The 14,190-nt window shown below is 41.6% G+C and overlaps 1 protein-coding gene and 1 non-coding gene across 2 annotated transcripts; one reads left to right on the top strand and one right to left on the bottom strand.

Moving 5' to 3' along the window:
* Nucleotides 1–1,726: 1,726 nt before the first annotated feature.
* Nucleotides 1,727–1,799, bottom strand: trnak-cuu (transfer RNA lysine (anticodon CUU)). The gene has a single exon. It is a non-coding gene; the product is annotated as a tRNA-Lys (tRNA).
* Nucleotides 1,800–3,576: 1,777 nt separating this feature from the next.
* Nucleotides 3,577–13,168, top strand: zgc:113278 (Translocating chain-associated membrane protein 1-like 1-like). Its single transcript, XM_061074361.1, has 11 exons — nucleotides 3,577–3,948; nucleotides 5,193–5,253; nucleotides 5,359–5,477; nucleotides 5,965–6,081; nucleotides 6,229–6,287; nucleotides 6,592–6,676; nucleotides 7,407–7,477; nucleotides 8,713–8,817; nucleotides 8,906–9,049; nucleotides 9,570–9,745; nucleotides 9,885–13,168. Exons 1-11 carry the CDS (start codon nucleotides 3,829–3,831, stop codon nucleotides 9,956–9,958), a joined length of 1,131 nt encoding a protein of 376 aa, XP_060930344.1. The 5' UTR covers nucleotides 3,577–3,828; the 3' UTR covers nucleotides 9,959–13,168.
* The last annotated feature ends 1,022 nt before the right edge of the window (nucleotides 13,169–14,190 follow it).

Here is a 14,190-nt window from a genome sequence, read left to right as displayed (position 1 = left end):
ATATTGTGTAATCCTACGTAACATCTCTGCAATAAATACATATCTTTTTATTTGGGGCACTTATAAGTACGTGAAGGTGTGTCCAAATATTAGAACATGAATCCTAATGTCAATACTTAGACAAAATGTGTGTGCACATGGCGTAAATTTTGTTACACTTAACTGAAATAATTATATTCTGTTATGTTAGTCTGCAATACACCCAGAAACGTGTCAATGGATATGAATTGAAAACGTTGTCAAGAAGAGGACAGGGTTGCTTCCGGAGGATCAGGCCACATCTGCAGACCTTGTTATTTGAAGTAAATTTGGATGCAATATCTAGTTTGTTTACAAATACGCAATTTACAAATACTGTAAAGCTGCTAAGTATTTTCTTTGACTGTTGGTCAAATTAAATGTTATTAAATAGTGAAAACAACTTACAAATAATGGATAGATAGATAGATAGATTGATATATAGATACATAGATAGATAGATAGATAGATAGATAGATAGATAGATAGATAGATAGATAGATAGATAGATAGATAGATAGATAGATAGATAGATAGATAGATATAGATAGATAGATAGATAGATAGATAGATAGATAGATATGAAATTAAAACGTTGTCCAGAAGAGGACAGGGTTGCTTCCGGAGGATCAGGCCACATCTGCAGCCAGTCTTCGTTGATGGGGCTGATGTTGAGGTTGGTCAGGACCTTTAAATACCTCGGAGTGCAGCTGGACGACAGACTGCACTGGTCAGCGAACACAGACCCTCCACAGAGAGGGGAAGGGCCGGCTCTGTTTCCTGAGGGGGGGGATGGGGTCCTTTAACATCTGCAGGAAACCGCTGCTGATGTTTTACCAGAAAGTGGTTCCTGTGAGATGCCATGCGGATGGAGTACATACTCTCACCATTACTGCCCAGGCCAGATCTAGAAGCCTAGAATTTCTACTCAACTTGATTCTGTCTCATTTGAATCTGCCAGTCATGTTTATTTCATTCCTCTCGTTCGTTATTTCCTGATTTCAGAATTGCTGGTTGGACACAGTGCTGGGTTTAATAAAATATTTAATTTGAATGATCTGATATCGATTCATAAAAAGGACAAGTCGATCTTTTAATATTGTGACACGTTCTTTAAAAGAGAAAAACACTCACCACTGAGTCCAATGTGTGAAGGTGCCAAACCCAAATTTCCAATTGCCCCTCCCGTAACTAGTAACAGGCCCGGTCTAGATCCAGACCTGTTACTACGTATGTTTATCTTGATCTTATTTTATATATTTGTTATATATCTCTCTAGGCTCTTGCACTGTTTTCACTTTACATCTGCTTTACCATAATTTGTACAGGCTGTGTTAGTCTAACGCACAACTTTGTATAGCTTCAGTTATTTATCTTTAAATCTGTATATTTGGCTTAAATACTCTGCCTTGGTTACTTGTGTCTTGTGTATCACCTTATACTTCTTAATAATAATAATTATAATAATATTTGTATCATCGACAACTCTATAAGCACCTAGTTATTTACAGTTACAGATTTGTGGTAGTTAGACTAGACATTTCACTGATTCATTCATGCTCTTGTGTTTGACTGTTTTATTTGCTACCCACATTTCTCTTGGAAGAAATAAAGTATGAATCCATCAGTATATTTATTTCTCTATATGTTTATCTTTACAGGGACAAAAGCAGATCTGTGAGAGCATTACGAGGAAAAAAGAATGTCGCGCCCAACGTGGGGCTCGAACCCACGACCCTGAGATTAAGAGTCTCATGCTCTACCGACTGAGCTAGCCGGGCGACGATATACCAGTTGAGCCGGAAGCTTAATTTGAATGTGACAGATGTAGGATCAGGTAGTTAATGCCTGTCTGTGTCATACTGCCTCCTAGCGCCGACAACGTGTAATAACAGATATTTCAGTCGAGTCTGTTTCCAGCATTTTTCACTGGCTGCTTTATTTATTATCAATGTATAGATAATTCTTCTTATTTGTGATTATAGCTTTTTGATGTGCAGGAGAGTGGAGGACTGTCTACTCTCGTCCAATCACGTCTCTGTATCTGCTGAAGCTAACTGTCGCCTCGTCCAATCGCGTCCGGAGGTGTACTTTCTACTTCACCTTCTGAACGCCGACCCTGTGGGGATTTACTTAGGAAAGGTAATATGTCGGCCCTTAACTCGCTGCTGATGAGGCCACAGTCATTTACCTTAGTCAGACTGCTAGCTTGTAAGCTAATTTATTACACCTGTGGCTGCGCCGAAAACTGAAGAGGGCCATGGCCATTGGCTGAACGGTTGGCTTTGAACTCGAGTGACGTCGAGTTCAAAGCCAAAAAAACTGGAGAACGGACCCCACTGATTGGTTTTCCCAACTCGGAGACAGCGCCGTGATTGGACGAGGCGACAGCTAATGGACATAGAGCTTACTGATTGACTGTCAGTCACAGCAGATACTGAGACGTGATTGGACGAGAGTAGACAGTCCTCCACTCTCCTGCAGTGTTATGACCTTGTTATTTCAAGTAAATTTGGATGCAATATCTAGTGTGTCAAATATCTAGTTTGTTTACATTAAAAAGCGCAATATACAAATACTGCAAAGTATTTTTTTTTTTTCTTTGACTGTTGGTATAGATAGATAGATTGATAGATAGATAGATAGATAGATAGATAGATAGATAGATAGATAGATAGATAGATAGATAGATAGATAGATAGATAGATAGATAGATAGATAGATAGATAGATAGATAGATAGATAGATAGATAGATAGATAGATAGATAGATAGATAGATAGATAGATACACTAACCTAACCCATCTCAATTTAAATTGAGATGAGTGTCATCACAACAAGACGTAGATACAAACTAACTCAAAGATCAATTTGTCATCACACGGTGTGACCGTGGCGTGGCGTCAAAGGTGATGATTCTGAGACTTTTTTAGAAATTGTATTTTATCGTTGGTACTTTCAAGGGTTGAGCAATCCTGGTTATTATTTTTTTTTTTCGGGACAATGAATTGGCTTTTTGTTATTATATTCTGTTATTAATTGAATTTAATTAAAAAAATGTATTTACCTCCTGCGCAGAAGCGAACTGCGCATGATTAATTTAATTTAATTTTTTTTCTAGGGCCCGTGCACTGACAGACAGTGAGGTCCTATTGAAATTGTAAGGATAATTATTATTATTATATATTATAAATTATTCTTACCCAAATTTGCAGAAAATTAGTTGTATTTCTTTTCTATTTTCCTTTTCTTTTAAATATCATTTAACATGTTCTTATGTTACTTCAAATGTGTTCTCTTATATGAATTGTTTTTGCAGTTGATGTTTGCTAAACGACTCAACATCCCAGAACCACGGTGCAGAACCCGGGTACATGTCAGAGGAGAGTGTGGAGAACCTCCTCCTCTGCGGGCACTGATGAGCCTGGACACCGGCTTCTTCCGTGCAGCACACGAAGGCAGCAGCACGGTGTTTTTTCCTGGGTTTTCCTGCTACGTCAGCGGCTCGGGGCGGTTCATGAATGGGGGGTCTGAAGTGGGAGGACCCCGTCATCTGACTCCACCACCGGGGCAGCAGCGACGGGAGCAGCGGGTGTAGCAGCCCGTCTTCATGCCCGGTTCTCAGGACGCGAGCAGCGGGTCAGTGCAGCGGAGCGACCGGAGCGACCGGAGCATCCAGCGGGGGTAAGCTAGCTCCAGCCCCGGCGGAGGCACACTCAGTGACGGACAGACGAGCAGGCAGCAGCACCCCCCTCTTACCTACCTGCCCACCTCCCCGGGACCCTGCCGGTAGAGCCGCGGCGGTGAGCCATGGGTTTCCGCAAGAAGAACAAGAGCCCGCCGGTGCTGAGCCACGAGTTCGTGATCCAGAACCACGCCGACATGGTGTCCTGCCTGGCCATGATCATCCTCCTCGGCCTGATGTTCGAGGTACTGTGGAGTTAGTCCGCCGATGCTAGCTAGCTGCTGTCAGATGGAGTTAGCCCGCCGATGCTAGCTAGCTGCTGTCAGGTGGAGTTAGCCCGCCGATGCTAGCTAGCTGCTGTCAGGTCAGCTAACGGCAGCTAGCGTGTCTCTGCCCTTCTCATGTGTCTCAGTGGTCGGCAGAGGAGGAGGCCCAGTGGCACCGCTAACTGGTCAATCACCAGTCTGCGGCTAATCCATTGCATTACCTGTAATAACAACATGACCAGGTTCTGTCTGTCTGCTCCACCTTTGATCATCAACCCCTTTGACTTTAATGTCTGTTATGACTAAGGCACGTTTAAAGCTCTTCCTCCTCCACCTGCTTCACCTGTCTCCACCCAAACCATACTCCAGCCTAACATGTGGAAAAGATTAACATCTCAATCAGGCTTTTTTCTGTGAGGATGGAGAGAGAGGGTTCGAGCTTGCAGAAGAAAAAACAATGTCTGTCCTCAGGAGGCAGATGATCCACTCTCACCCTGAAACATGACAGTCATTGTAGCAGATGCAGTGAACTTGAAGGTTTACCTCAGGCCCCTGGGAGCCCCTTCAGGACCCTTCTGAAATGGGACCACAGTCATAGACCCCCCCATCCTAGTCACAGCAGTGCTCAATCAACACATGTGTTTATAAAACAACGACATAATATTTTAGAATCGTGAGGGTTGTTATAAACAGCGCAAAGGCTTCACTTTCAGTTTGCAGCTCATACAAACAAGCAGAGATTAAAGCAAGTCAACATCAAAGTGTATTTACATAGCACTTCTTGAGTTACAAAGTTCTAAGAGATTAAAAAACAGGCAAGTATAAACACATTAAAATAACAAAAACAAAATACTATGTAAAGTACGGATGCATTCAAGCACACAGATGTTCCTTGTGTACATATTTTAATGTTAATAGTCAGATATTTTAAAAGCAGGGAATAAATAGAAAAATACAAAAAGCAATAAAACATGAAATATCATACATATCTGAGAATTGAAATACTGCACAAAAGCAGATGAAGTCAATTCTTCTGAAATGAAGTAAGTTGTTTCTGGTGAACTCTATGTTTGAGTCTATATATCTCGGACGACAAAAGCCTCAGGTGGGTTCACCTAGTTGTAAAATCTTTTAAAACAGAAACTGAAAATGCCATTTATTAGTTATTACTGCTTCTTATATGTCTTGCATGTGTGTGATATGTTTCTTCCTTTGTCTTCCAGGTCACAGCTAAGTTTGCCATCATGTTCATCACAGTCCAGTACAACGTAACACAAGTTCTCGGTGAGTCAGAGTGTTTTGTTTTCAGTATTCAGATTTCAAAATAAAAGCCCTTTCGGTGATTGCTTTGTTCTGCCTCTTCAATCTTCGAAACATGTTTTTTTGCAGATGAGAAGAGTGATCCAGTGAACTTCTACCAGTACGGTCCTAAAGATGTGGCCACCGTGTTCTTCTACCTGCTCATCGCGGTCATCCTTCACGCCTTGATACAGGAGTACATTCTCGATGTGAGTACTCAAGCTCGAAAGCCTTCACATTTTTTCCCTTTGTATCACTGATTTAATTATTGAATCTCATTTATATGTAGAGAAGTAGAATAAGTGAAACTGAAACCTTTGTGTAAACGTATCGGCTTTGCACACACGTCTCTTTTTTACAAGAATTAAAGTGAATCCCAGCGGCTGATCAGACTTCTTTACTCTCCACAATAATCTTTCTATTGTTCCTTATTTCAAAAGGTATTCAAAGTATCACGGGCAATCATTTCTATACAATCAGTTTCCTTAGAGCTGTTTGTGCATGATCATATCCCATCCTTCCAGCAATGACAGTTATGAGTCAGTTAAAGGCAGTTTTATATAAGTCACCTCCTTTTCCCTCAGAAATCAAGTGAAAATGAATCTAAAAATATCTCCTTATATCTCTCTTTTTGAAATGATGCCCCCCTCCGTGTGACACGCACAGCATTAATGTGTTCACGTGTTTTGATTTCAGAAAATGAACAGAAGGCTGCACCTGTCGAAGACCAAGCACAGCAAGTTCAACGAGTCCGGACAGCTCGCAGCGTTCTACCTGTTCTCCTTCATCTGGGGCTGCAGCATCCTGACGGCGGTACGAGGATGTCACACAGACACACAGACACACAAACATACAGACACACACACACACAGACACACACACACACACACACAGACACACAGACACACAGACTCAGCCTCCGTTAGGCTTTGTCTCACACTCTCTCTTCTTCCCTGACAGGAGGACTTTGCAACGAATCCTACGTTCTTATGGGAGGATTACCCACACACCCACATGGTGTAAGTAAATGCATATATAATCATCAAAACATTGTATTGCATAACCGTGATTCATGCATAGATCAAAACTCTATGTTTATTTATTTATTTCATATTATGATCTTCTATCAGAGTTTAATGTCAGCAGTCAGTGAGTAATAGTGTCAAGCTACACAGATCACAGGGGTGTTCAATTAAAATTCATGGATCTTCAGATAAAGAACAGAACAATGCACATCATGTTCCATTTGTATATGAATATAACTTGTGTCCATGTTGAACTAACACCACGCTCTTCTCTCTTTGCCACCTGTCATCTGTCCAGTTTTCAGGTCAAGTTCTTCTACATTTGCCAAATTGCCTATTGGCTCCATGCACTTCCCGAGCTGTACTTTCAAAAAGTCCGAAAGGTAAGAATCAATTCAAAGTAACGTACTCGTAGAAAGGTTTCAGAGTCACTCATGTGTGAAGGCATTAGTTTGTAGAGCAGCAACTTGTTCATGCAAATGAATGGTGTTGCAGATATGAGATGGAACAACGATTCTAGTGAAAGAAAAATCTGTTGGTTTTATTTTGGTTTTGGGGAAATGCATGTGAAAATCAAAATTTTCATTCAAAGGAAGAGAAGAGAAAATTATCAACAGATGTTTTTATCGAAACTTCTGAGTTTTTCATATCGAAATTTGAGGACATTCCATAAAATTGCTCAAATATTATGTTAGCCCATAATAAATTGGTTGATAGAGTCGCAATGATCTTAATGGAAATTGAATGTTCAAGGAAATCAGATGTTTCTGTTAAAGGGATGAATTTTATAAAGGATAAATAGTCATATCTTAAGAAAATAATATATGGAATAGGTATTTAATCTAACATGGTATTTTGTGTTTATTGGACATGTCCTTTTTAATTGTGTCTCTGTTTATTCGTTTTTCATTTGGATTTTTGTTCTACTTCTTGTGTTTTGATGTAGAGATAAATTTGGCTTCACTCTACTTATTTTTAGTCTTCATGAAGTTACAATTCAGTAAAGTGTGTTAAATACGTAATCCAGCATAAAAATCGTTCATCCAAACTGTTGGTTGTTGCCATAAAGCGTCTCCTGTTACTAACACACTCTTTTCCTTGTCTTTTCCGTAGGAAGACATTCCCCGCCAGCTCTATTACATTTGCCTTTATGTTGTCCACATCACTGGTGCCTATGTCTTAAAGTGAGTAAAATAATACTTCACTTGTTGAACGCATGTTTTAAACCAGCGCTGGGGAAAACACTTCTGTGTAGAGAGCCTTGTTAGTTTCTATTCCTCCGCACCAGCTGACGTCTTTGGCTGGAGGCGTTCTGTTCACAGGTCGTTCATACGTACGTTCACACGTCCGTCCCAGTCCCATCAACACCATTTCTCCCCGACGCCACCAGGGGATTTCTTTCAATTTGGCACAAATGTTCACTGTGATGAACTGATAACACATTGGAGGTCAAAGGTCAAGGCCACTGTGACCTCACGTCTGTCCCATTCTTTTGAATTTGATATATCTGGAATACTTGGAGGCGATTTACTTACATATGTCACAGATATCCACACAGACACCGGGAGGATCTGATTTTAAAATTGGTGGTTAATGGTCAAGGTCGGCGGGACCTCACTAAACATGGTTCTCACCATATCCAAAGAATTTAGACAAACTTTCACACAAATGTCTGACAGAATAGAATCAAGCGGTGTCATTTATTTGATCTTAAAGGTCAACTCAAAAGTAAACGCATTACCCAAGAACAGAGGGGGAGATTGTGGATGTATTTTCTGCAACGTGACTAACAGAGGCGTGCTGATAACTGCAGCACTTTCAAGTTTCTGTTGCAGGGAAATGTATGAAAGCAGATTCAATTCACTATTCTGTGATTAGAAAACTCCTCTTTGGGGAGTGACCTGATGGTTAGGGTGTGTATCACATAGGAGCACATGTTCTGGGCAGCAGGTCCCTGGTTGAACTCCCACCCGATCCGATCATTTACCTCAACTACTCACCCCTGGTTTCTGTCTCTCTGTCAAATGAGAGGCAGAATTGAAAAAAAGTAAATCCTCCTCCTTCCTAATTTCTACTACATCTAAACCAAGTTAATGGACTCATTGCGATGGACTCAGAAGTGGCTCAATTATCTTATTTGACTTCCTCTTATTGTCCTGAAGATCATTTTTAAACTATTTAAAGCTTTAATTCGTCTTGATTTCCCCTCTCACAGGGAACTGATCCTGAAATTAATGGATAATTGAGTATTTTTACCTTTTTTTATAACGGCCTCTTCCATTTAGACGTCCCCTTTTCTAAGTCAATTGTTTTATTGATATCAATCTGATGTCTACAGGTTTTTTCTCTAATAAGAGGACGTGTAATTCATAGTACTTGTCATAACGCTGCTGCCACCTCCCTCACTCTGTCTCCTCAGCCTCCACCGACTGGGCCTGGTGCTGCTGGTCCCTCACTACCTGGTGGAGCTGCTGTTCCACGCTTCACGCCTCTTCTACTTCAGTGATGAGAACAAGCAGAAAGGGTATTGCATTCATTATTTATTGGGCAGAAACACGGTGCTGATCTGAACAACCTGATGAAACCTGTATTTCTCCCCCCTCCCTTCACAGTTTTACCCTGTGGGCTCTACTTTTTGTCATCGCCCGCCTCCTCACCCTCACACTCTCGGTCCTGACCTTTGGCTTCGGGCTGCCTCGTACTGAAAACCAGGGCTTTTCTCTGGCGGAAGGAAATTTCAATGTGCTCACTATAAGGTGAGTTCAGGTGGCGTCTGACTGAAGATGCAGTAATCTCCTCCAAACTAATTTACCAACTAATGTAGTTCACAAAAACTACTCTACAGATTACCACGAAACTTGGTGGAAGGATGCAGTCTGGTTCAGGGAAGAACCCATTACATTTTTCATAGATTTCCCTATCTTTAAAATTGCTATCTTATTTCTCAAGAAATAATGCTGAGATCTTCATGAACAAAATCACCTTTAGGGCTAATGTGTATGAATAAGTGGAAATTTGTGCAGATCTGGATAATGACCTGTGTTTTTATTTTGTGAATTAAAAGTATTTGTAGGGGGGGTGGTCTTTATTCAGTTACTGTACAGGAACAAATATTCATTTCAACTAAATCAGAGAATGGATATTCTGCCTGTGTTTAATTTAAATGTAAATATTCATGTATATACAATATGGTGACAAGTGATATGCGCTCTCCAAGTGACCTTACCAATGGCATTCTACTGTAGTTTAGTTTTCTGTGTCCTCCTCACCCCTCAGGATGACTTGTCTAGCAGCTATCTGCCTGACACAGGCCTGGATGATGTGGAAATTCATTAACTTCCAGTTGAAAAAGTGGAGGGAGCACAGCCAGAACCAGGCGTCGAAGAAGAAGACTACAACGACTACGACGGTCAGCCCGAAGAGCAAGCCGCACAAAAGGGAAACAACAAGGGGTGAGAACTCACTATATCAGTCACAGCAAGCAGACACAATGTGATTCTACATTTCAGTTTGCATGTTGAACACTTGATTTGTCTGCTGTGCCGTATATTCCCTTTAATCGGGGGTGTTTCCATTCACTTGTCTTGGCAGGAGGCGCAGCTAATGGGGTTGTGAAGTCTGAGGATAAAACATCACCGCGGGCAAGAAAAGCCAAAGCGTCATAGAGACTGAGGAAGAATCCAAGTTACAACTGAGTGAGGGAGTTCTGACAGTGTGACATTAGTATATGTCTGTACACAACTTCACATTTTGTCTACTGCTCTCCAAAACAAATGTTTCAGCGCACTAAGAAACCGTACCTGTCCCTTTGGGGTTGAAACTCCCCCTTTTGGAAAAAAAAAAAGTTCAGTGTTACTGTGTCTGCTTGAAACGTTTCTGATTCCTTTGGGTTCTCTGCAGATGGGACGGCGGTGGGGCCGAGTTGGTTTTGATGCTTTAACAGGAAAGATTTAGCTCTTCAAAGTGTCCTTTGTGTAAAACTACGATCACTCGTCGGGTATTTTCAAAACGGGAGTTGCTCCGCGGTAATTTGACGTTGCATCAGTTATTATCATGGTACCTTAGAAAGATTAAAAAAATTGATTTCAGGGCAACTCAGCAAAGTGTTGATGTACAGGTCGACTGTGCGAGGTTTCATTTTTTAGTTTGTACCTTATTCAGCTCAACTCACAAAACAGGCCGCTGGTTCATGTCCCCAAAATAAAGCTGTTTCTCGCTCTGCAGGACGGCACCGAGATGTTCTGCTGCTTTCAGGAAATTATCCTAAATCAGTCGCTCCATGGGAAGATTTGTGCTATTTAGGTATTTGACATAGCTGCAGCCAGAAAACTGAAGCTTGTGCTTAACTCCTTGATCATATACTGCCATTATTCAACTGCCTCTGCCTTTGAAATCCGACACGCTACCGGATTGAGGCGCTTTGGTATTTTCATTGCTTTTATCCCCGGCCTGGTAACCAGCCTCTTCCAGGGGTTCATCCAGGTTCGGAGACCCACTGAGAGGAAGCTGTACTGTAACCTGTGACTCTGTACTGTCCACACAAACCTTCATATCAGCATGACTGGAGACTTGAGCTAGAGGCTGTATAGAGGCTGCACTTCAGTCTTTTATATGGTAATGTCCATGCATGATGGTTTTAAGGCTAAAAGACGTTAATGGCTAGTTCCTACCTGTGCTGTTGTGTTTGCATCTCTCTCTCACACACACTCAAACACACACACACATATATATATAGCTATATATATAAACACACAAGCATTCAGTGGCCTTTTTACAACTGCTGCAAGAGGTTTTAGTTATTTATTTTTGTCATATACAACAGAGTTATTATTTTCTATGCTTTGAGAAGCTATAACCAGCCAACACAGCGGTACATAGCAACTGCGTTCAGTTAATCCAAACAGTACAATCTTTCTTAAAGTGTCCTTATAACGTTGGTGGTTTGTATCACTCGTTCTGCTTGTGTTGCATTCTGTTTGCCTTCTGTTTTTTATTCTTGGTATCAGGGGACAAGCTATCCGCCACTTAAACTATAAGTTACATCCCATATTGCAATGGGAGGTGTGTTTGTGAGGGATTGTGCTTGAATGTGTGTGTGTGTGTGTGTGTGTGTTTGCTGTGTACAGTATTGTTTCGCCCACTGTGTGTGTGTGTGTTGGTAAATTAACTGGGCCTGAATGATGATGACAACGATGTTTATTGCTTGTCTCGTAAAAAAGCTAAATTATTGCCTGTGTGCAGAGCATGGATTGTGACAATCTTTTCATGGACTCCTGCCCTGTTGGTTGTATTTCACAGTCACATCCTGTCCTTTAGTTCACTTTCATTGGGCCCCGTCCCGAAAAGCTTCTATGTGTAAAGCACTGAATTGTGGATTGGTGTATGTTCTATAGAATATCAGTTACTAAACGCTTCTGTGTTCTGTCTCTGCCCCTCAGATGCCCTTTCCTGTGTGAGAGAGATTTAGTGATTTCTGTTTTGCCAAATGCGGCGTGTTCTGTCCCTCCTGCTTCGCCTTTTCAATGATCCTGACATCTGCTATGACGGAGCACAAGTATTGTAATGTTGGCCGCACTCTTTCCTGTCATGGACCAAGTCCTGTGCCACTAACAAACCACTGTGCATGTGAAGCTCTGTATAGAGACGTCTGTACTGCCTGTCTGCAGTCGGCTGGAGTTTGAGTCCAGAGCAGGGAGGAGATGCTTATGCCGTTCATGTTTGCTCCCTTTAGTGCTCCTTGGTGGGACTCTGGTCTTTTAAAGCCCCGTGTCTGTGTGCGGCAGTGTCATAGGAGGGAAGGGGGAGCAGAGGACTTAATAACCAGCCTGTTATTAATCTATCTCAGATGTAAAAGAGAAAGGAAAAAAAAAAAGACTTAACCCAACACTGTACTAAAAATATGTGTCAGATTTTTAAGCTATTTTTATAGAGGGGGGAACAGTTGAAAATCACTGTTGTTCAGTACACACGTCTGAATATATTTGTTTCGCATCCATATTGATATGAATTGTTTTTTTTTATATATATATAAGAATGAAGCTTGCTGATCTGTTAATGTGGGTATACATTGTGGTATGAGTGTAAAAATCATTTGACTCATGGCCTTATTAGAGCAAAGTTAACTCGGTTGTATAACAGTGCTCAGTTATCACGGTGCTGCAGGTGTTCACTGCAGCCATCACCACTCCATGTTTCCTTATAGTGAGACGCACCCTCATATTGACACAAAATACGACCAGAGGCGAGTTGGTCAGTAGACGTGTGATTATATATATATATTTTTGTCGGTTCTTGTGATCACGGGGCCGGATGTAGAACCAACAAACGACATTTTTTTGCAGAGTGAAAGCGTCTGTAAGCTTCTCTCGCTCATCAGATGTACAACAATCAGCAGATGTTCGGGCTCTGAAACATGAGCCGCGCTGCAGTTCACACCCTCCTCGCTTCAAAACACAATAAGCCTGAATAATCCCACAGGAATGCACTTTAAATTTTTTGTGCATTATATGCATTTTGTCAGAGCAACATAACTCTGCTCACTTTGGGCTGTTTCTGCACCGATTGTCTGCGATTTGGAAATTGCTCGATTAAAACTCTGTGAATAATGCAATTGTTGGGGAAACCTATTTTAAAAAGCAACCTCTGGGTGGCAGCAATCATGACTGCACTCGAATGCATGATCACTTAAACAAAAGACAGAGACACACGTTTATTGTATCGGATTAATTCACTCAGCATTGTCCTTGATTTGTTTTCATACTGCTGCTTGTCCGTAGATGTTGCAATATATATTTCGTTTTTTGGATCTGTTGTCTCTGAACTGCTCTGATGGTATTATATTTATGCAAATGTTTGTGAGCTCTGATCATTTTCTGTCACTATTTTTTTATTTCATGTTTGAATAAAGCTTTTGATCATTACACAAACTTGTTGAACATGTTTTGTAATTTTTTCCCTTCTGCCCACAAGCAGTGCATCTGTCACAGTGGAAAAAATATAGCATTTTCAAAGTGTGTAGTAAATTATCAGGGCTGTAGTCATTTATTTTTTAAAAAGTAATTCATAAAGCAGGGATACTCACATGTCTTTAGAGGATTCCTCCCTTCTCACCTCCTGCTCATTACACATTTCCACTGGATTTCACTTGAGGGTATATTCCGAGACCTCAATTTTAAACATTTTTTCATTTATACTACCCACCGGGAATGGTGTCAGGAGACATGATGAAATATTGGCCAAACTGTACTCCGTGGCTAATTACCACCAGGGGGCAACACCGAGCTTCTCTTGCCTGAGGGACCGAGGCAGTCTGCAGGGGCATAGCAGCATGCAGACCTGCATTAATAAATCACCAGTTAGACTGAGAAAGACGGAAACGTTGTCTTATCTCTCAGCGTGCAGCTCGGCTCTCTGGAAACAGTCTTCATCGTGCAAACCAAATCACCTGCTGGGTTATAATATGTCTTCTATAAACATTTAATATAGAATCTTGGAGAAGGGACGCGTGCAGGTTTGACTGCCGGGCCACTGTAAACATGACATCTGCGTCCCTGGATGTGAGGAACGAGCCCCGGTGCAGACCAGAGACACCTGCAGCTCACAGCTAATGTGTTGTGTTGTTTCAGACTAATGGCTTTTCTCTGGGCAATCAGACAGCATGATGGATCAGTGGGAACCACAGAGGCAGGCCGGAGCTCTGCAGGGTCAGCACAAGGACACGGGGGTTCACACACACCGCTCTCCATCACACACACACAACCGCAGCCTGATTGCTGTATCCCCCCCTCCTTCCAGCCAAACCAGACATACATGACCTGAACCCCTGCTTCAAAAGCAAACCTGCAGAAAGAGGCTGAGAAAAAGCAAGGGGCCAGCTGAGGCAAAGGGGGGGGGGGGA

The sequence above is a fragment of the Limanda limanda genome, chromosome 7 (genome assembly GCF_963576545.1).
Source record: "Limanda limanda chromosome 7, fLimLim1.1, whole genome shotgun sequence".
NCBI lineage: Eukaryota > Metazoa > Chordata > Actinopteri > Pleuronectiformes > Pleuronectidae > Limanda > Limanda limanda.
The sequence above is the reverse complement of the archived record's forward strand: the minus strand, read 5'-3'. Positions and strand labels throughout refer to the sequence as shown.

Coding starts and splice junctions, on each gene's coding strand:
- zgc:113278 (XM_061074361.1), top strand. CDS start 3,829: ATGGGTTTCCGCAAGAAGAACAAGAGCCCGCCGGTGCTGAGCCACGAG. Junction 5,254..5,358: donor CAACGTAACACAAGTTCTCG/GTGAGTCAGAGT, acceptor GTTTTTTTGCAG/ATGAGAAGAGTGATCCAGTG. Junction 6,288..6,591: donor TACCCACACACCCACATGGT/GTAAGTAAATGC, acceptor TCATCTGTCCAG/TTTTCAGGTCAAGTTCTTCT.